The following is a 19548-nucleotide window of genomic DNA, read 5'->3' on the forward strand; positions in this document are numbered from 1 at the left end:
TGATACCAGCAACACGTTGGGACAGTTGGGACGGGGGTAACAAAATTCTGGAAAAGTTGTGTAATGATAAAGAAAACAAAAGGAGGAATGATTCACAACTAATTAGGGTAACTGGCAACATGGTTGAGTATGAAAAAGAGCATCTCAGAGAGGCAGAATCTCTTAGAGGTAAAGATGTAGGGGTATTCATCAGTGTAAACCTCTGTGGATAAATTATGAAACAATCTCATTTTAATGCTTCTTAACATGAAATTGTGAAGTATGTGGGGAGTTCATCATCTACAGTACACAATATCATTAAATCCAGTGAAATCTTTGCAAATTAGGGATAGTGCTGAAAAATAATATTGGATGGCCGTTGTCTTTTGGACCTCAGATGGCACTGCATCAACACCAGACCTGTTTCTGTAAAGAAAATGATTGTATGGGCTCAGGAAATCCTCTGATAACCATTGTCTATGAGCACAGTTTGATACTCAATTCAGAAATGCTAGTGTACACTTTACCATGCAACAGCCAAAATTGTATTTAGACATGATACAGAAATATCACCGTCTCATCTGGGCCTGAGCTTGTTTAAAATGGGCTGAAGTAATGTGAAAAAAGGTCCTGTGGTTAGACCAATCAAAATGTGCCATTCTTTTTGGAAATCATGGACTCATCTAGGCTAAAGAGTAGAGGGCCTATCCAAGTATCCAACCTATCCAACTTGTTTTAGTGCTCAGTTTGAAACCCAACATCTATGACGGTGTGGAGGTGCATTAGTGCCTACAGCATGGGTATTTTGCACATCTGGCAAGGCACAATCAATTCTGTATTATGTTCAGGTTTTGAACAACATAATACTGCCACCCAGGCAATGCTTTTTTTCCAGGGAAGACCTTGAATATTTCAGGAAAACAATGTTGAAATGAATTCTGCACATATTTAAACAGTATTTCTCCATAGAGAAAGAGTCCAGGTGCTAAAATGGCCTGTCTGCAGTCCAGACCTGTCAATTTAGGTGCATCATGGAATGAAAAAAACATGATTAAGAATACCTCATACTGTTGAGCAACTGACATCCTATATCGGGCTGGAATGGGTTAATGTCAAATTGAAGCAGCACAGTGGTAAACATTCCCTGTCCCAACTTTTTTTGAAACATGTTGCTGGCATGAAATTCAAAATGATCATATATTTTCCATGAAGTAGAAAGAAAGAAAAAATCAACATTCGTTGTCTGGTTTATGTCCTTTTTGCTGCTAATATGGGTCTACAAAACGTACATCACATACTGTTTTTAATTGCATATTTACACAACGTCCCAAGTTTTTTTCTGATTTGGGGTTGTATTTTGTGTAGATTGGAAATGCATTATGTATGACATTATTGCTGCATTCTCTCAAGATAAACAAACCTCATATTGCAATATTTGTTTACATATGTTGGGATAATTAAAAAACTACAAGAATATAATGTGCAACGAACTTGTAAATAAGTTGTAATAAATTGCTAAACCAGACATGTCATTTGTCTATTGTTCACATCATTTTGTACAAAAAAAAAACATGGAAGTGCAGGCCTATGCAGTTCAACGTATTGTCCAGAGGATGTCGTCGCCTCCTCCTCTCACTTTGAGAGAAATACGCACGGAAGTATGTATCACGTGACCCAAAACCTTCCTGCTACAGTTGTTGGTTACCACTCCAAAGTCCTCTACCAGAGAATGTCTAATAAGGGCTCTACCTCTACACATGCCGGGGTTCGGGATGTAAACAGGATTATATCATAATCAGTGAGTTTGCACGATGGTTGAGTGCAAGTTGTCTAAATGAACAGAAAACACCTGGCAGCAGCCTTCTACCGAGATTAAACCCTGTGAGTTATAGGGTTACGTACAGTGCCCTTCCTTTTAACAACAATGCAGTGTAGTGAGGTAGCCTAAATATGTATGTCACACAGCCGAAGTCTGGTTGTTGTTTACATAAACCTCTTGATAATTCATCAATGCTATTCAACCAAACGTCATCGTCATAAGCCTAGACCAGACCTGTTTGAAAATTAACTTGCACTGTCAGCTCAATCAGCAGAAAAGATAAGTTTGTCGATTTGATTTGTGGAATGCATGAATGAATAACCTACATTACTTAACGTTAAGAACTCTTTGGAGATGTTTTCTACGGTGAAGCTGTTATTAACCTATTCTGTTCTGAAATGTTGCATGTGGTGTTATGCAGGCTATTGCCTCCATGTTCGAACCATAGACTGTAAAAAATAGGTTCGAACACACCATTCTACGATGCTATGATGTAGCCTATATATCAGCCTTAAAGAAGGCTATAGGCGACAGGTAGCCTCCCAGATTTGCCAATAGCCGCTAGGTTTTTGTTGGAGTTATGTTACATTTCAGCTAACTTAATTAAAACACCACAGGTTGTTGACAGGCGTGTTTTGTTTTTGTTGTTTATCCTAAGCTTCACCATTGAGACATGGCAGCTATAAATCCCAAAGCGGAGATGGTGGAACGCTTTCTGGATTCTGCAGGCCGAGGAGACTTAGAGAGGGTGACCTCTATGATCTCCAACTCCAACTTTTTGATCAACAAGAGTGGTGAGAACGGATGGACGGCGTTAATGTTCGCTGCACGGAACGGACACTTTGAAGTTGTGAAAGCTCTTCTAGCAAAAGGGTAGGTTAATGTTTCATAGAGGCTATAGGTTACTTTGGGTAACACTTAATTTGAAGGGGTGTAGCCTACGTAAGACGGACATGACACCGTCATAACCATGACATGTCATGACACCTGCAAAGAAAAGGAGCCTGTATGAATGCTATTGTTGTCATGAAGTATCATTGGGTTTATTTTTTTTTATGTCAAGTTGATATTACTTGGGAGCCCTGCTGAAAAATCAGCCTGACTTGGTTGACCAGTTTGTTAACCAGCTTAATTTGTTTGACCACCCTATGATGGTTGATCAGCTAGACCAGCAAAACTCTTGCGAAAACATACCTTCAGCTGGTTTGAGCTTTTGCCCTCTGTGCATTAATGTGTGTGTGTGTGTGTGTGTGTGTGTGTGTGTGTGTGTGTGTGTGTGTGTGTGTGTTTAGTCAGTTTACGATGGTGATTCAGCTGGTTTTGCTTGTCATACCACCTCAAGCTGGTCATTTTAGCTGGTGTTGCTGGTCTTACATACAGTAGCTGGTCTAACTGGCCATGCCAGCTTTGGTCATTCTCAGAGATGGACGAAGTTTTAAATTTTTTCATGTGTGGTCCCCTGATAGTGGAACAATCTGCCAAGTCCCATCAGAGCGGGGACGTCCCTCTCTATCTTCAACAAACTCTTTAAACTCTTCTAAGAATACCTACTGTCCTTGCACTTCTGACAACCTACTACAACAATAAAAATGACATAAAAAACAAATGATTCTGAATGACAACATTCACAAACATTCATGAACGCTCTTGTCGTGGTTATGATGGTGTCATGTAAGCCTTATTCACACCTCTTTAAGCCTTACTTTTTTATGTACAAATAGGTATATAGCCAAAATATTAGATGAAAATACTATGTTATCTCAGAAATGGAGGCACTTGCATTAAAGATGGCAGAAGACACAATTTGAATATCAGAATATAGAATTATTCTCTCTAAATATCCTTCACTCCTTTGTAAAGGTGTGACACATCACCTGTGAACAGATCTGGGCAGACTGCATATGACATCGCCCGTTTCTGGGGCCACAAGCACATTGCCATGCTGCTGTCTGGTGGACAAGATGGACGCCCTCCTTATACTCTCCCAGGCATGCATGCCAATGGGGAGGACCTCTACTTCAATCATGAGTTCCTAGACAGGTTGAGTGAGAAGAGGAGCGACAGCAAGTGGCTAACTGCTAAGCAGACATCTCCAGACACCGTGTTCCTGCTCTTCCACAACCTCAACCCACTGGTCATTTCCGAGGCCATGGAAGAAGATGGCCGAGGTGACTCCTCCTTCCTGATGACCCGGCTGCGGCCGCCTGCAGTAGAGCCAATCCTGGGGCGGCCGGGCACCACGGTCGTCTTCCTGGGAGTGGAGAAGCAGAGGAGATGTGTCCCCACCACCACACTGGAGGGAGAGGACGATGGACTGACCGCATGGTTTGCTCTCAACACTGAGGAAGACCCCTCAGAGCTCCTGAAGTTCCCAGACCCCAAATGTTTCTTCCTCCATGGACCCATGCCAGGGCTCCTAAAGCTCAGTGACGTCGAGGCAGGTAGTTACATTTTTGTCATAATAAATAGCTTAGACACTGTGAAGACAGTTCTGGATTTTTTTTTCTACTAATATAAATGGTGAGTATAACATCAATTGGCAAACACTAGTGTGATTTTGGCGTGGCTTTGCCTCCATGCAGGTGTTGTTGCCCAAGCCAGGGCAGTGCTGGCGTGGCACAGCAGGTACAGTTTCTGCCCCACATGTGGGAGTGAGACGCGTGTGGATGAAGGGGGCCATAAGAGGACGTGCCTGAGAGAGGGCTGTAGAAGTCTCAAGGGCATCCACAACACCTGCTACCCTCGCGTGGGTGAGGAACATGCTCACAAGCATCATGTTATAGGCCTCGGAGCATCTCTTCCTGAAATGAAACGCATCAGCAAATATGACCAGACTGTTTTTTTTTTTCATTAACTCTTATAATGTAACATTGCTTATGGAATGATGATGACTTGACTAAGTAATCTTTACTTTATCTTACTTTAGGGGGCCTTGATATGAAGTATTACATATATATTGGGAGAGTCTGCATTGTCATTGCTGTTCATGTTGAACCAATCATGGCAAAACAATACTGCAAATTCTCCCAATACATTTGTAATGTTTTATATAAGGGGTCTCTGCAAAAGAGAAATTACCTTTGAAATTGTTATACATTTGATGGATGACTTTTTTTGTTTTTGTGTTGTGAATCTAGTAGCATTTCACTGGTTGTTGTAAACTGTCTCAAGTATTTATTTGTTTATTTCTTCTTGATTGTAGATCCAGTAGCCATCATGCTGGTCATCCACCCTGAAGGTAACCAGTGTCTGCTTGGAAGGAAGAAAATCTTCCCTTCTGGGATGTTCTCATGTCTTGCTGGGTTCATAGAGCCAGGTACAGTTAATACAGCATGCAGCATATCATTTCTAAGTAGTCATGGCAATGGGTATCTTTTATTTGGCATCCAAGATCCGGTAATAAGACTTGAAGACGGGGCGGTGGTAGTGTAGTGGTTAAGGAGCTGGGCTAGCGTGCAGTAGCCTGAAAGTTGTCGGTTCAATTCCCGGCTTCCACCGTTGTGCCCTTGAGCAAGGCACTTAACCCCAAGTTGCTCCGGGGACAATGTGATCCCTTGTAAAATAGCTGATATATGTAAGTCACTTTGGTCAAAAAGTGTCTGCTAAATGTAATGTAAAAAAAAAATGTACTTGATCACTGGTAGAGAAAATGTGACAGTGTTGTGGTCATTTTACAAAATAATTTTGAAAATGTGCTTAAATGTATTAGCATTTCCCACCGAGGTTGCTTTAAGATGATTGGTCAGTATGTGGACATTTGTGTGCTGTGCTGTGTGGTCTGGCTGACAGGCGAAACTGTGGAGGAGGGGGTCCGGCGAGAGGTCTGGGAGGAGAGTGGTGTTCGCGTTGGACAGGTGCACTATGTCACCAGCCAGCCGTGGCCCATGCCATCCTCACTCATGATAGGTTGCCATGCCGTCGCCTTGACAACCAACATTAATGTGGACAAGAATGAGATTGAGGAGGCTCAGTGGTTCACGCGGCAACAGGTGAGGTTGGCAAGACATAAGGCAGGCGCAAAGGTTATGAGAAAAGGTTATACACCGAAAAGTCACATGTCTGACATCAACATAATAGACAGCAGTCATTTTTATAAATTCAGACTTAATAAGGTACTGGAGTTAACTTTGACATTTCTTTGAATAAGTACTAAGCATTGGAATATAACTGTCTATAGCCCGACAATTAGAAATGAATATGCCAGAGGATGGTGGATTAACTACCAATCAAGGTATACTCACAACTCCTCCCTGATGAAAACACACACCAGCTGTAGCAGAATCTTCATGACTGCTTAAGATTATGCAAGTGAGTTGGATGGAAACCCACTATGTCATAAGAGAGGAGAGGGCAAGTGCTGCGTTGGGTTAAAAAAGTATTCAAAAAGATCAGGTGCTCTTTGAGTGCGGACAACAGAAGTTATAAGGTAAAATGTGACTGTCCTGTATGTAAGCTATGTATGAGGCAGTCATGTTCAGAATGTTTTAAAGTGAAACACACAATACTTTAAAGTAAAACAAACTTTATAACAATAACCCCAACTCTGACCAAATTGTACTTCTATTATATGACCTTAATTGACTGTCTTCTTTCCAGGTGATCGATGCTACTGTGAGAGCTAAGCATGCCGTTTTCTCTCTGCCACCGAGACAAGCTATTGCACACTACCTCATCAAGCACTGGATTGGAATGAATGCCAATCTATGACCAGAGGGGAAACATTGAGTGGTATTCCCAAGAGATTGCTGCAGTTCTGCAGAAAAATATATTGGACTTCATTTTTTCTTTTCTGTCATGAATCACAAACACATATAGATAGTCTTTCAGCTACAAGACCTACAGATCCACTTTATTGTACACTTTTCATATATTCAGGTATTTGTCCAACAGTAAATTTGAGACAGTGATGGCATAAAACACATCAAAATATAAATTATAAAATATATTTATTTAAAAACAAATATTACCCTTAAGGTGGGGATCACATTAGCCAGCTGCAAGCGGCAGGTTTCCTATTGTTCTCTATGGTTCAGCAGCGGAACGGTGGCAACGCTGGCGTAACGCTAGCAATGCTGGCGTAACGCTAGCGTTGAACAACCTGAGCATTGAACTTGGTTCAACTTTCAACGCGAGCGTATTCAATTGACAAACCGCTTGTGTTGCTTAGGAACGAGATAAAACTTATTATGGTCTGATCGTTGCGCCTACAGGACGCCTAAAGGTGTAGGTTTTTTAACATTCTAACATAAGATTCTGTTCTGCAACAATTGAAGGTTCTAAAATTCTATGTTGAATTCAATGAACCCAGATATTCTTTAGAATGTTAATTTCCCAACATTCCCGTCATACCGGTGTGACGGTACTCCTTTAAGGGTTAAGGAGATATTGAAGACACAAATGAATAAAGCAAAAGGTGGCACTTCAAAAACAACCATAGAAAACTACCAAAACCACACACAGCCATTGAAGCCTTACAGGCCACCAAAACCACACAGAACCATTTTGTCAAGAACTGCACGTGTTGGTTTCACTTTGAGTTCTACACAAAGAGGTGTATGAGGGATGTGGGTACAAATGGCTGAAGTTTCAACCCCAAAGTGCAATTGAAACCAGGAATGCATTTTCAGAACTTTGTGTTATCGCCTAGAGACTGTCACAGAACTCACTTTTAATGAATAGAACAATTACTCCTGAACTCACAGAACTAATTTTTAATGAATAGAAGAATTAATCTTGAACCCCTAATGTGCTATCCTGTTTTTCTCCACTCTGTCCAAGTACTTGTTACATAGTCATGAATTTATCTGAATGATTATACTACCAAATGATTTACAGCAAGTTGTGATGACAGCCATTCAGTTCATATGCAACTGAATATTAATGCTGTTGAATTGAAGTGAACGTTACCTTGTGATTTATCAACATTTGAATGTTAATGATAGAATAAAGGTGTTTACATCAGTTTCTGGTGACTGATGCAGTAATTGAATCCAGTGGTTATTTTTTGTAATTTATGGACTTCATAACAATCTTTTCCGCTTGAATTCAGGAGCCCTCCATAATTCATATCAACCATAATCATCAACATTACTAGTAAAGCATTTTAATGTATTATACACAATTTCTCATTTGATAAAATGACACATGCCATTTATAACATGCAAAAGCAATCATATTGAAAGGTATAGGGAAAGGATGTCATGAGCCGAGATTCCCTGGACAGTTGGTTCCATAATCTAAATAGCCAGGGAACGTGGAAGCTGTAGATTTCATGTGATCAGAAGGGCCTGTCTGTACATGCTCTGAGTTATCAGGCCAAGGAATCCCCTCAGTGTAATCTATATCAGCAGGATAAACGTAACACGTGTTGACAGGTAGAGGAAGACTTTCAGTAATGTGTATAGGATCGGGCATGGAAGCCAGGGTTAGATGGAGCCATTCTCATCTCCATCAGCAGAGATAGGAGCTATGCAAACATAACCATCTTTCATCACAGGAGACTTGCTCTCCATGCACTTTGCCATGTGGGGATGAATGGCTTCCATGTTGTCTGAAGCCGAGCCAGTAGGACTGCTACCCACATAACTGATTGCTGAGAGTGGAAGGCTCCAGGTTGGAGCAGCTTCTGCATCATGTGCACTAGCCTGAGGTGGATCACTGAGAGAGCTGCCTTTGTTAGGTTGGAGGGAAATGATTCCTGTGAAAAGGGTGTTTGTTGGAATATTGCTGACATAACCTTTAAAATGTTGAGGAATGCTATCTGTATCAATAATACTAGTTTTTAAAGGAATGCTGTCTGAGGAGATGTTACTCATGGTATGAGCACTGTCTACAGAACAGCCTTGTGCCAAAACAGTTTCGTCTTCTACGTACTCTATATTGGCTTTAAAAGCATTGTTTTCTTTATCACCTGCATTCAGTGGTCTTGAAATTCTATCGACATCAGTTTTAGCCATGGCACAAACATTTTCATCACGATAACGGTTTTCAGGAAAATGGATACTGTGAACATATTCAGCATTGCTGTGGGTAGAAGGGCTTTCAGCAATATCTTTAAAGGTCAAACAATCATTACTCCCAACATGATCTATACTTTCACCCTTCTTTGAGTTCACATCTTGACTTGCTCTCCTGTTGTCTTCAGGCATCACGCAGGTCTTCTCGTCCACCAGTATTTCATTAGTCTCATTAGGACAGAGGTCCACCACCTGCAGCACCTTCTGGTCATCACCTGTCTGTCCAGAACAGAGGTCTACTTTAGCTATAAAGCATACAGCGTGTTAACAGCAGCAGGTCAATAGTAATACAATGATGGGCATTATGATGTTTATTTACCTTGTAGTTCCTACAGTTGATGACAGGTGGCATCATTGGAACTAGTAGTAAACTACCTCTATTCTTAGGTAGGAAATATACTGTATATTAGCTTTACGAATGACAAACAAAACAAGACCTTTTCCTTACCACTCGAGAGCTCATGAGCCAGCGAGCAGCAGCACTTTGCTCTGGGTCTGCAACCTGCAGTATGATGTATTTTCTGTAGCTGTTAAGGACAATATGACCCCAGATAATGTTAAATGCTCATTACGATAACTTACTGCATCAATTAAGATGAGTAGCAAAAGACAGCCATATATATCCTACTCACACAATCTGAGATGTGATGGAGAAAACACCAGCTGCAATGATGAGAATGAGTAGAGGAACAACTACAGTTATAGTCTCAGCTGTCTCTGGAAAAATACAATCACAACCACAACAAGATCATTAAGACTGAGAAGCCCTTTAAATGCAGAGGCTGTGTAAAAACAGACATTTCAGTAAAAGTAAGCAGTCAGGACTTTAATATGTATTTACATCGAAATATGTCATAACCAAATGTTCCAACCTTCCTGCTGATCCAGTCGTGGTGTGGTGAAGTCTTCTTTATATTTGGAAGTGTTACTCTCATGGGTCTGGACAAACAAAAGGACTGAGTACTCAGTGTTGGCCTTCAGTGAGGAGAATGAGTACTGGCTCATGTCTGGAGTGACCATAATGACTGGTAATCACAGAAGAACAAAAGAGATGTTACAGGGTGTCTAAAGAAACCTAAACATACAATGCAGACATAAAAGGCACAGAATGCTTGAGACTAACATATGGGATTGTGTATCATTATCAGCTTAATCAGTATTCACGTCCTCATTGCCTAGTGATTGCAAGGGGAGGCTTAACCAGTTGGGAACTGGTTCGGGCTGGGTGTGGAGTGCATTGAAAGTCTCACACTGAGTTCCTATCTCACTCCTGAGCATGAGCTTGTACTGGAGAATGTTGGTCTGGTGCTGCTTCCTTTGCCATGCCCACTTGATGATAGCTTGCTGTTTGGTCACCGTGGCAACTCTCAAATCGACCACATCCACCAAAGCTAATGCACAGGGAAAGGGGAAAGAAATCTCACTAAGAGAGACATGTGCAACACAACATGTAACATGCAGAGAGCAACAGGGCTGCTATATGCACCATTGCTATGCTATCTTTCTTTGGATTTTCAAAGAAAATTACTGCACACTAATCTCCTGCTACAATCCACTACAGGGCTGTAGGCCTACCATATTGTACTGCACACTGCATATCATAATCATTCTTCTATTGCAATATTGACAGTGTAGTTGTATGATAATGTTTTTGCATATAATTGTGTGCAATTTGCATGTTTCTCCATACAAAAAGGTGCCTATTGGGCATTTTTGGCAAGGCTGTAAGCACCATTTGTTTTATGGTATTATAGTACAACGTGTGAACTTTGTTTCATATGGTATATTGCCATTTCCCATCACCATATCAAGACCAGAGGTTTTGTGAGCCATATTGCCCACCCCTGATCTGCTGCCACTGTCTCCGTGAGGCCAGTAGACGTGTTTGCTCAGACTCAACCCACCGCCACTCTCCAGGTTCGCCTGCAGTGAACTGGGTGGGCCACAGTCTTCTCCAGAGATGGGGTAGACACTGATGTTGTAAGTCTGCTTGGGTGCGATGTCTCCTGGAAGGAAAACAACAGAAAATCATCGTCTTTAACAGACTTACTGTAAACCAGCTAGTTTTTAAACTTAATTGTTAACTACTGTCATGTGTGGATGGAAACATGCAGAACAACAAAGCTTTGAAAAGGAATTGGTTTTGTGCCACTGTACATGAAAATGGCCGACCATCAGCCTGCCCGCACTGTGCAGCACACACATACACAGACCTGTCAGAGCAGTGAGGACACGGCCAGAGCCTGGTATCAGTGTCCAGTGTGTGTCGTTGGGGTTGGCTTCAGCCACCCTCTCCACAGCAAACTCAGACACGGCCGGCTCCGTCTCCCACTGCACCCACAGTTTGCCATCTTTGGAGTGTACCCACAAGCCCTGCACCGCTGCCACATCTAGCAAACATGAAACAAACAAACTCTAACCTCTGGCAAACATGAAACAAACATGTGCACTCACTGCCCCCCTACACCACAGCAGGCCATTGTGTAACTAATGTAGCATTGCTCAGCATAATAGCACAGGGTGTTTTTGTGGTAAAACTGTTGTACGTGAAGCTGTTACACAACTTAAGTTTACTGAAATGTCTCAAAAAGCTATTGGCCGTACAAAATATTCACAGAGGAGTTTGTTTTGTTGCTTACCTAACTAAAAAAATAACAGGAGAGTATTTCTAATGATTCTTTCAAACATGGAAACTTGGAGATATACTCTGGAATATTTGCCTTTGGATTTTAGGCAGTAAAACAAATGCCTCAAGTACTGTAGAATTAATAGAAATATATCATGACAGACTTTTATTTATGTGTAACTAGTATGTACTTCAAAAAAAGATGAAGTGCAAGTAACATGTCAAATGCAGAGCAGCAAGTAAAAGGGATATTGCACAATTTTAAGAACGTTGAGCAATCTCACACCTCCAAGCTGTTGGATATACTGAAAAGTTTGATATCTCTGCACATGGTGTGGACTGGAATATCTTATCTAAATATCTTTCTGAATATCTAAAAGAGCCAAAACAAGGCCCAACTCACTGTGATGGGGCCCTGTAGTAACCCTGAGATGGTGTGCTGGGGACTCTCCAGCGCTGTTGAATGCTGTAACATCAATGTCGTACACTCCTCTCATTACCACCAGGCTGACTTTGAGGCTGCTGCTGGTTACAGTCCTCCTCAGATGGGGTTGGGAACTGGGCATGTAGGAGACGTTGTATCCAAGAACAGTACCATGGCCACTAGCTGCAGGCACAGCCTAATGGGACACGAGACAGAAGAGGTCAACAGATCAAATCTTGTATTCCTTTCCTCCTGTAGATAGCAGGCAGCCTATTCTATCCATAACAATGTTCACTTTTACTTCTAGATACGGATCAGACATGACATAATAACTGTAGATTTACTATAAGAATAATTGTTAGAATAATAAAAGTCTGTTTACTGTGTCTGCTGCCAGTAGTAAGATCCTGTGGGTTCCATGAGAGCTGAGATCCTCAGTGTGATAGCAGACTCGGGGTGGAGAACTTGGAGCTGTAGGACAACAACAGATGTCTTTCAGTTCTGCTGACTCTCTTTGGAGAAGTTAACAGTGCAGTTCACCATTCTAATCTCATACACGTTTTTGTTAGATTCAGTGAATTGCATCTCTGGGTCACCTGCCCTGGTGCTCATACACAGTAGTGGCTCTGTAAATGGGAAACAAACAATGGCTTGGGCAGAGCCGTAATAAATCTGGCAAGGAAAGGAGAGGTGTCAGATTCCTACAGAGCACATCTTAAAAATGCCAAACTAGTGGCATGTATGTGCATGTATCCTGATAGAAGTGATGCATGCAACAAATCATTACTTTGACTATAGCCTGCTATACAGTCCTGAAAGTACAGTATGTTTGGAATTCCACTCTAGTATCAGCACCCTGTTCAAAGTCTATAATGGCAGCTATCATACTGATTTAAAGGCACAGTCAGCGATTTTATGCGATTTCATAAATTTTTTTGTCACATTCAGCAATCATCTCCTCACAACCACTAGCTGCCCAGAGTACACTGTAAAAAAACGGTCTCTGTAGGCAGCCCAGGCTCTGAAAACTAGACACAAACAAGGTGGGGGCAGCATGTCCCTCTACCAAAAACAAAACCTTGCCTGGAGTTTCTCTGGGAATACTAAAGGTGGGGGTGAGCTAGCTCTCTGGGAATACTAAAGGTGGGGGTGAGCTAGCTCTCTGGCGTGTTTCGTTTGGTCCTTGGTTAAAATGTAATGTATGTTGTTTTGGACAAAAGCGTCTGCTAATACATTTTAATATAAACATAAATACAAACAAATGTGACTTTCCACAGGCTTACCAGACTCTGATGTCATTCCAGAACATTCCTTACTCCAGTCACTCCATATCTCACCATATTGGCTAAGACAGGACACACTGACTGTATAAAGCGTACCCGGCTGAAGAATGTCAATCATATACATCCTCTTGTTCCCATGGTGTACCGGTGCCAATTCAGATATCTGTGGGAGCATCATTGGTAGTCATGGCACAGGACATGATCGGTCTCGAACTAGTACATATGTCCCCATCCCTGCATCATTCTGTTATGATGTTCATTTGTTTCAACTGAAAAGGACTCTCACTATGTTGCACTTACTTTAGTCCATAGGTCAGTGTTGTACGGTTTGTAACGGATTTGGCATGTCCCTATGGAAGTGTCTTCCGTTGTCCAGGTCACATTGAGAGACTTGTGTAATGTCTTAATTTCTGTGACAACTGGACGAGGTGGTTTGACTAGCATAAACAACATAGACAGATCAGCACACTTAAGTAATGAGAACAATCACAGTTGTCTGAAAAATGTACGGTTTGGTTCATTGCGGTGTAAATATTGTCTGGGACAGAAAGACAGATATGACTAAATAGTCTGTGAAAGAAAAACAAATGTAGGAAATGAAGAGCACTGACTGAGATATACTGATATATTGTTGCTAATGTGTTGCCATTTTGCAGTGAAATGTTTATTCTGAGTTGAGTTGAGTTGATTAAGGGATACCTAATGTCTTTAAGTACGCATAGTAGGGTCCAGATAGCCTTTCCTCTCTGTTCACCGTGTTCTGCATCTTCAGGGTGATGTTGAGCTTTGCGCCAATGAATAAGATATGCTCACAGTATACAAATCCAGTTGTGCTGTATAAAACAAACACACACACACAGACACACACAGACACACACACACAGACAGACACACACACACAGACAGACACACACACACACTTTCAGTCCAATAGGGAGAGCCCCAGTGCTCCGTGGTCCCTGTGCTCCCTGTGCTCTTACCTGCTGAAGATTAGAGAGCTCTTTGTTTTCCCAGGATGCTCATTCCTCTCTGTCGTCCATCTGCAGGTAAGAGACTCGGGGGTTTCCATAAAAATACACCTAAAGTTTTCAACTGTGTCTGAAAGCAGTCAGATTAAACAGATAACAAGGTTAAGGATTGAAACATGATTACATATTGTCCAATTTCAGTTAATGAAGGCACCCTTATGTTATGTACTCCATGAAATGATGTACAATATTCAACATTATTTTTTAAATATAAAAACATATGCAAAAATTAAATATAAAAATGTAGCTATAGCATTTCTATTTTACTGTATTTACTAAATCAAGCTGAAATTGCTAAAAAAAGTTTCAACTGACCAGAAATGAATCCACTGTGCATTGCGTGAGTTGAGATGCAGTCACTCTTGTCTGTGACACAGTAATTTCTTGAACGCTCACATTTTTTCAAGTCATTGCCTGTGACTGTCAACTCTGTATGGGAAAAGAATAAATCAGAGAAATCTATTGCAAAACATATACATACTATATAACATACACATACTATATATATCATCATCTGCCTCTAACACACCTCATTACGCCCCAACACACACACTCACACACACAGACACCATGCCCTCCCCCCTATACACACAATATACCTTTTTAATTACTAGCCTACTTTTAATTTATTCTTTGAAGTTGAGCTGGCTCTTGAGCACAAGAATATCATTACTTATAATGAATTTTATGAGTAAATGACAATAAACTACTTGAACATAACAATGTGGAGTGAACAATCACGATTACCTTGTTCACTGCAACTTTTGGCAAAAGATGTTTTACCTCCATTTCAGTCGAGTCATTCAGATGTGTTTTTGAAAGGAGAGACAAGAACACAAGAATGAAATAAGGAAAAGAATGTATTGAATTTGAAAGTTATGAATTCTTAATAACAAGCTTACTTACAATACCATGTGAACACCACAGACATGAGCTGGAACACAAATGGGCTGCAGATATCCATTCTGGTCCTGCAAACACTGCACTACCACATTCCTAATAGTTTCTGTGATCTAATGATCTGTTATTGAACTTGAAACTTGGAGTTTGTTGAATTTCCATAAAAATATAAAAACACTTCTCAATATAAAAGTATTCACACCACAATTTTAGCATCACGTAAATATAGGTATACACAGAGAAGGAGAGTTTCTTTGTCCAAACCTCATGTTGCTATCAAAAGGCATGTAACTTCACAACTGCCTATAACGTGAAATGGAAGTGTCTAATTTCACGTCGGTGACACATCTGTGGTTACACAGCATTGCACAACAGCCCATGATACCATCTTTCTGTAGAAGAGAAATGATCAAGACCTTCAGTCCACCTTATGTCAATATTTATCAGGTCCAAGAGCTAGAAATCCAAAACTCATGAAAAACAACTTGTTTTCTCTTTTATTTCTTTATGCTTGATTTAAGCCTTTGTGTTTAATTACCACATACTTCATCTTACTTATGTATACAACTGTAGAATCGCCACAAACACAGCCTCTCAGAGAGACAGAGTATATTTGGCAATTCTCTCCACAAAATACAGAACATTTTCAGAATACTTCCATGTAGTTTTCATATAATTTACAGTTTACAATAAACTTTATTTCATCATACAGTTCAAATGAATATTTTCTAAGTCCAAGTCTTATGGCATATTTTTACCTAGCCTTTTGGTATTTCCTCTCTAACACAATGTGTAAGGTCATTATATACAGTATTTAGGGTTCCATGTCTGGAACATCAAAATTCCATGATATTCCAGAAATTCCACGGGAACTCTGTATCTTATAATAATATAATATAATATAATATAATATAATATAATATAATATAATATATTATATTATAATGTTATTGCTGGTTCATTTGCTTTTCCAGTAAACCAGTTGCCAATGCCTTTCAAAGAAATGTGTAAAGTCCTGCTGAAACAAATCACTCTGGAGATCAGACAGACACCCCTGGCAGACAGGAGAAATGCCGACATTTGTGTGGAAGCAAGGCCAAAACGATAAAAAAAACGTTAGCGTTTTCACGAAAACTGTCTTAGTGTAGACATGGCCTCAGTTTGCATTTTGGTTCAAACAGCAACACCACAAAACTGATTAGCAAGATGACTGGATGATACACTGGAGCCCTAGAATGTATTGTTGCACACACAGCAACATAATATAATGGACAAGGACATCATTCCTGCCCACTACTATCAGAGGGGAGAATTATCTTGTGAGTGGCAATGCACAAAACAATGCACATTTTGCTTTCTACATTCAATGCATAATGCAATACCTACTACTCATTCTTTCATTTTGTGCTTGATTCTAGCTTAGATATCAGAGTATGTCTGTATCTGATATATGTCAGAAGGTCAGTATGTGATACCAACAGCAATCACTGTTATATGCATGTGTTGATGTTATCAATGGATGTCAAAGCATTAGCAAAAACATATTTTCAAAGACTTTCCGGACCAAATATGCCATAGTTTCAGACACAGTTAGAGGTTACTGTTGACTTTTGTAATGAGACTTGAGTCTATTTGTGTCTGATTGCTGCCAACAGACACTCTAACTTCTGATTTAACAGAGCACCTTAGATCCCATGAACTGCAGAGAATTTATTAGCTCAGCATTTTCACTCTAGCCACATTCACAAAGCTATAAACATATGGGGCTGCAATTCAAATGGCAGGCAATGTACAAAGTCACTCAATGTGAAAAGTGTCTTGTACATGAACTAAAGCTATCCTGAGGCATGTGGGAGCATTGAGCTGGACAACCAATGTTTCTGTTTCAGATCTTGGTCATGGTACTAAATTAGATTTACTGTGGATTCAAATAGGTTTTGCCTCATTATTAAATTAGCTTTAGTTAGACTTTAGACTTTGCCATTTACAGTGCCCTCCATAATTATTGGCACCCCTGGTAATTTATGGTAATCTCACAATGAAAACGAGGACAAATCCCACTTTCAAAGGAAGCTCATTTATTCTCAGAAAAAGACATCTCATAAATAAATAAATATTTTTTTATTTTTTAACAAAAAATTTAACTAGGCTCCCCTAGAAAATCTTGTGCGTTGACCTTTGTAGGCCAGGGAATGGCTATATTTAAAGTGAAAATAATATCTTAAAACTGTACACTGTAAATGTGATGAACATGTTTGGACAAAGATCCATACAGTGAGTCAGAGAGGCAAAACATCCAGAAGAATCACTATGGCAGAGTTACAGGAAGAACTTTGGGGTCACCAAGTCTCCAAAAGAATCTTCAGAAGTTACCTCAGTACTAAAATATTATTTAGAGGGCATGCCTCTAAATGCCTTTCCTGTCATTTAATTACAAATGTAAATGTGAGAAATTACTGAATGCTAGAGTGATTTTGTCTGGAGTCATGATCTATTATCAGATTAAATGAAAATGTCTCTCTTTGGCAAGAAACACTCTAGGTGGATTTGGTATACATATAAGAATAACTATACTGAAAGAACCCCATGCCTAATGATGACTATGGTGAAAGGTATGTGATATTGTGTGGCTGTTTTTATTTTATTAAGGCCCTGAGAACATTATTCATATATCATGAACTCCAGATTGTCATGATTGGATCATTCATCAGGTCAATGAACTAAAACACATGTCCAGATCAAACCAAAAATGATTTACTGAACACAAAATCAAGCTTCTGCCATTGCCATCTAAGTCATCTGATCTAAACTTCATGGATAAAAAGTGGGGAATTCCATGGATAAACTCTACCAGGGGTGCCTATAATTCTGAAGGGAGCTGTAAATTAGGTCCCCAAATATATAACCTTGTTCTGTAAAGCAATTCTATCCCTTATCCATTAATGTTGTTATTTCTGGAGCTCAGAGGGGATCTTTTCTTACAGCCAGTGTTACCCAGGCGATAAATGACCTTGTTCCCATATATTGAAACGGAACCTTATGTTGATTGCTATCTAGGCAAAATATCAATTATTTATAAAAAAAAGTTTTTTGCATACTTTTATCTAATCAAATAATGAAGAATTATTATATACAATACATCTCTTTGAAAAATCATTGTTACAGGTGCTCTCTCCTCTGTGGCAAGCATATTTTACACAGCATCTGATTAGGTCCCAATTAGGTAGGCATCAAACTAAACCAGAAACCTTAAAAGTATAAATATTTTAATTGATAAATAATAGATTTTTCAATATGTAATTCATTCAAAACGTTCACAAAGACACTCCAAATCAGCTCTAACAACTGAATATGTTGCCATGTTTATGAACGGCAAAACTTAGCTGTCCATTCAGATGGAACTCTTTTTTGAGAAAGTTCCCAATATATTCTCCATAAATTACATCGCAGAACACCCATATCTGCGATATATTTCTCTGAAAATTTGCATTGCATGTTGGGAGTTTGGATTGCCGCACAGCCCGAGTTATTTTTGCCCAGACACTTTCTATGTGGCGCGGTCCACAGTTCACTTCACCAATTATCCATTTGGCTCTTTGGCGTAGTTCAAGACCGTGTCTTTCAATAAGCTTTTGGAACTGTTTAGAAAGTGTCTGAGTGTTCTCGCTGAATTTTGCACCTGAGGCGAAGACACTCCATGACCGCCTAAACCTCTTGGTTGTGTTTTTATTCTCCTCTGACGTCTTGACATAGTCGCAATCATCTGCACATTCCAAAAGTGTCACCTGAGGCTTCTCGGTAAGACATTTGTTCCCTCTACACAGAGAAATGGGCTGTGGTTCAGTAAATGACACCAATGGCTCCGGAGACGGCTGGTGTAAAAGCAACCCCTTCAAGTCCTCCGCCAGAAGAATCGGGGCTCTCTTCAGAGGTCTGATAGGCAGGTATTGGTCCTCATGCGTAGGAAACCATGGCCTAAAGGGGGGCAGCACACGGCGAGGGAAATCCTCTAGTGCCCTCTCAGCAAATGTGACCATATCGTTTGGACCATTTTTCTTGTAGTGCAACACTACATCCATTCAAATTAGGCTGATTTGTGGCGACCGACAGTCGGGAGCTGTGCCAATTCAGTTTGTCATTTGGAGTAAGCTTCCTGTAACATAAAGCCATATATCATCAAGGCACTGGAAGAAGAAGTAGGCTAACCTAGTCAGGTCAAGACAGAACATTGGGGTATATTTGTCGCTATTTCCAAACGTTAGTTCAGTGATATGATTCACTGTCTCTGTAAAGACAAAGGAAATTCAACTTTCACACAATCTTATTCAAAAGGGGCAAATGTTTACATATATCCCTAGCTTTTTACCTGTGCTACCCGTAGCGTTGTTGTTGTTGCTGCCTGCCTCTTTTTTTTTCTTTGGCGGTTGGCAAACAGCTTTTAGGTGCATTACCGCCACCTTCTGAATAGGAGTG

General features: G+C 40.2%; 3 protein-coding genes across 6 annotated transcripts; 1 reads left to right on the plus strand and 2 right to left on the minus strand.

The window, feature by feature from the left end:
- Positions 1 to 1671: 1671 nt before the first annotated feature.
- nudt12 (nudix (nucleoside diphosphate linked moiety X)-type motif 12) lies at positions 1672 to 7787 on the plus strand. 3 transcript variants are annotated; one of them, XM_076269683.1, is made up of 7 exons: positions 1672 to 1860; positions 2457 to 2671; positions 3659 to 4239; positions 4381 to 4548; positions 5001 to 5114; positions 5588 to 5787; positions 6395 to 7787. In XM_076269683.1, the coding sequence occupies exons 2-7, from the start codon at positions 2472 to 2474 to the stop codon at positions 6503 to 6505; spliced, it is 1374 nt and encodes a 457-aa protein (XP_076125798.1). In that variant the 5' UTR covers positions 1672 to 1860; positions 2457 to 2471; the 3' UTR covers positions 6506 to 7787. The 3 variants fall into 3 exon arrangements, with proteins under 3 accessions (XP_076125798.1, XP_076125800.1, XP_076125799.1); XM_076269685.1 differs by having other exon boundaries at positions 5001 to 5036; XM_076269684.1 differs by having other exon boundaries at positions 1672 to 1777.
- A 98-nt stretch (positions 7788 to 7885) lies between these two features.
- Positions 7886 to 15940, minus strand: LOC143105640 (interleukin-6 receptor subunit beta). Of its 2 annotated transcripts, none has more exons than XM_076269680.1 (16): positions 15082 to 15940; positions 14923 to 14958; positions 14491 to 14604; positions 14128 to 14245; positions 13847 to 13980; positions 13448 to 13584; positions 13148 to 13310; positions 12247 to 12335; positions 11844 to 12060; positions 11028 to 11204; positions 10719 to 10820; positions 10065 to 10205; positions 9687 to 9839; positions 9447 to 9531; positions 9263 to 9341; positions 7886 to 9033 (listed from the first exon to the last, which is right to left on the minus strand). In XM_076269680.1, the coding sequence occupies exons 1-16, from the start codon at positions 15137 to 15139 to the stop codon at positions 8224 to 8226; spliced, it is 2613 nt and encodes an 870-aa protein (XP_076125795.1). In that variant the 5' UTR covers positions 15140 to 15940; the 3' UTR covers positions 7886 to 8223. The 2 variants fall into 2 exon arrangements, with proteins under 2 accessions (XP_076125795.1, XP_076125797.1); XM_076269682.1 differs by having other exon boundaries at positions 8900 to 9033; positions 9263 to 9316.
- Positions 15941 to 16081: 141 nt separating this feature from the next.
- Positions 16082 to 19502, minus strand: shld3 (shieldin complex subunit 3). The gene is made up of 2 exons (XM_076270594.1): positions 19442 to 19502; positions 16082 to 19228 (listed from the first exon to the last, which is right to left on the minus strand). Exon 2 carries the CDS (start codon positions 19152 to 19154, stop codon positions 18414 to 18416), a length of 741 nt encoding a protein of 246 aa, XP_076126709.1. The 5' UTR covers positions 19155 to 19228; positions 19442 to 19502; the 3' UTR covers positions 16082 to 18413.
- Positions 19503 to 19548: the final 46 nt, after the last annotated feature.

This window comes from Alosa pseudoharengus, unplaced genomic scaffold (genome assembly GCF_046254945.1).
Source record: "Alosa pseudoharengus isolate Yale_2024_CS ecotype anadromous, Long Island Sound unplaced genomic scaffold, YU_APseudo_1.1 YU_APseudo_1.1_scf_6, whole genome shotgun sequence".
Taxonomy (NCBI): Eukaryota; Metazoa; Chordata; class Actinopteri; order Clupeiformes; family Clupeidae; genus Alosa; species Alosa pseudoharengus.

Bases quoted from the DNA above. Each gene is read 5' to 3' on its own strand.
- LOC143105640 (XM_076269680.1), bottom strand. From the start codon at position 15,139: ATGGATATCTGCAGCCCATTTGTGTTCCAGCTCATGTCTGTGGTGTTC. The intron at 14,246-14,490 runs GTCAGTTGAAAC...GACTGCTTTCAG, and splicing joins GCACAGTGGATTCATTTCTG to ACACAGTTGAAAACTTTAGG. The intron at 9,840-10,064 runs GTGAGACTTTCA...TGTGATTACCAG, and splicing joins GAGTGAGATAGGAACTCAGT to TCATTATGGTCACTCCAGAC.
- shld3 (XM_076270594.1), bottom strand. From the start codon at position 19,154: ATGGATGTAGTGTTGCACTACAAGAAAAATGGTCCAAACGATATGGTC.
- nudt12 (XM_076269683.1), top strand. From the start codon at position 2,472: ATGGCAGCTATAAATCCCAAAGCGGAGATGGTGGAACGCTTTCTGGAT. The intron at 2,672-3,658 runs GTAGGTTAATGT...TCCTTTGTAAAG, and splicing joins AAAGCTCTTCTAGCAAAAGG to GTGTGACACATCACCTGTGA. The intron at 5,788-6,394 runs GTGAGGTTGGCA...TCTTCTTTCCAG, and splicing joins AGTGGTTCACGCGGCAACAG to GTGATCGATGCTACTGTGAG.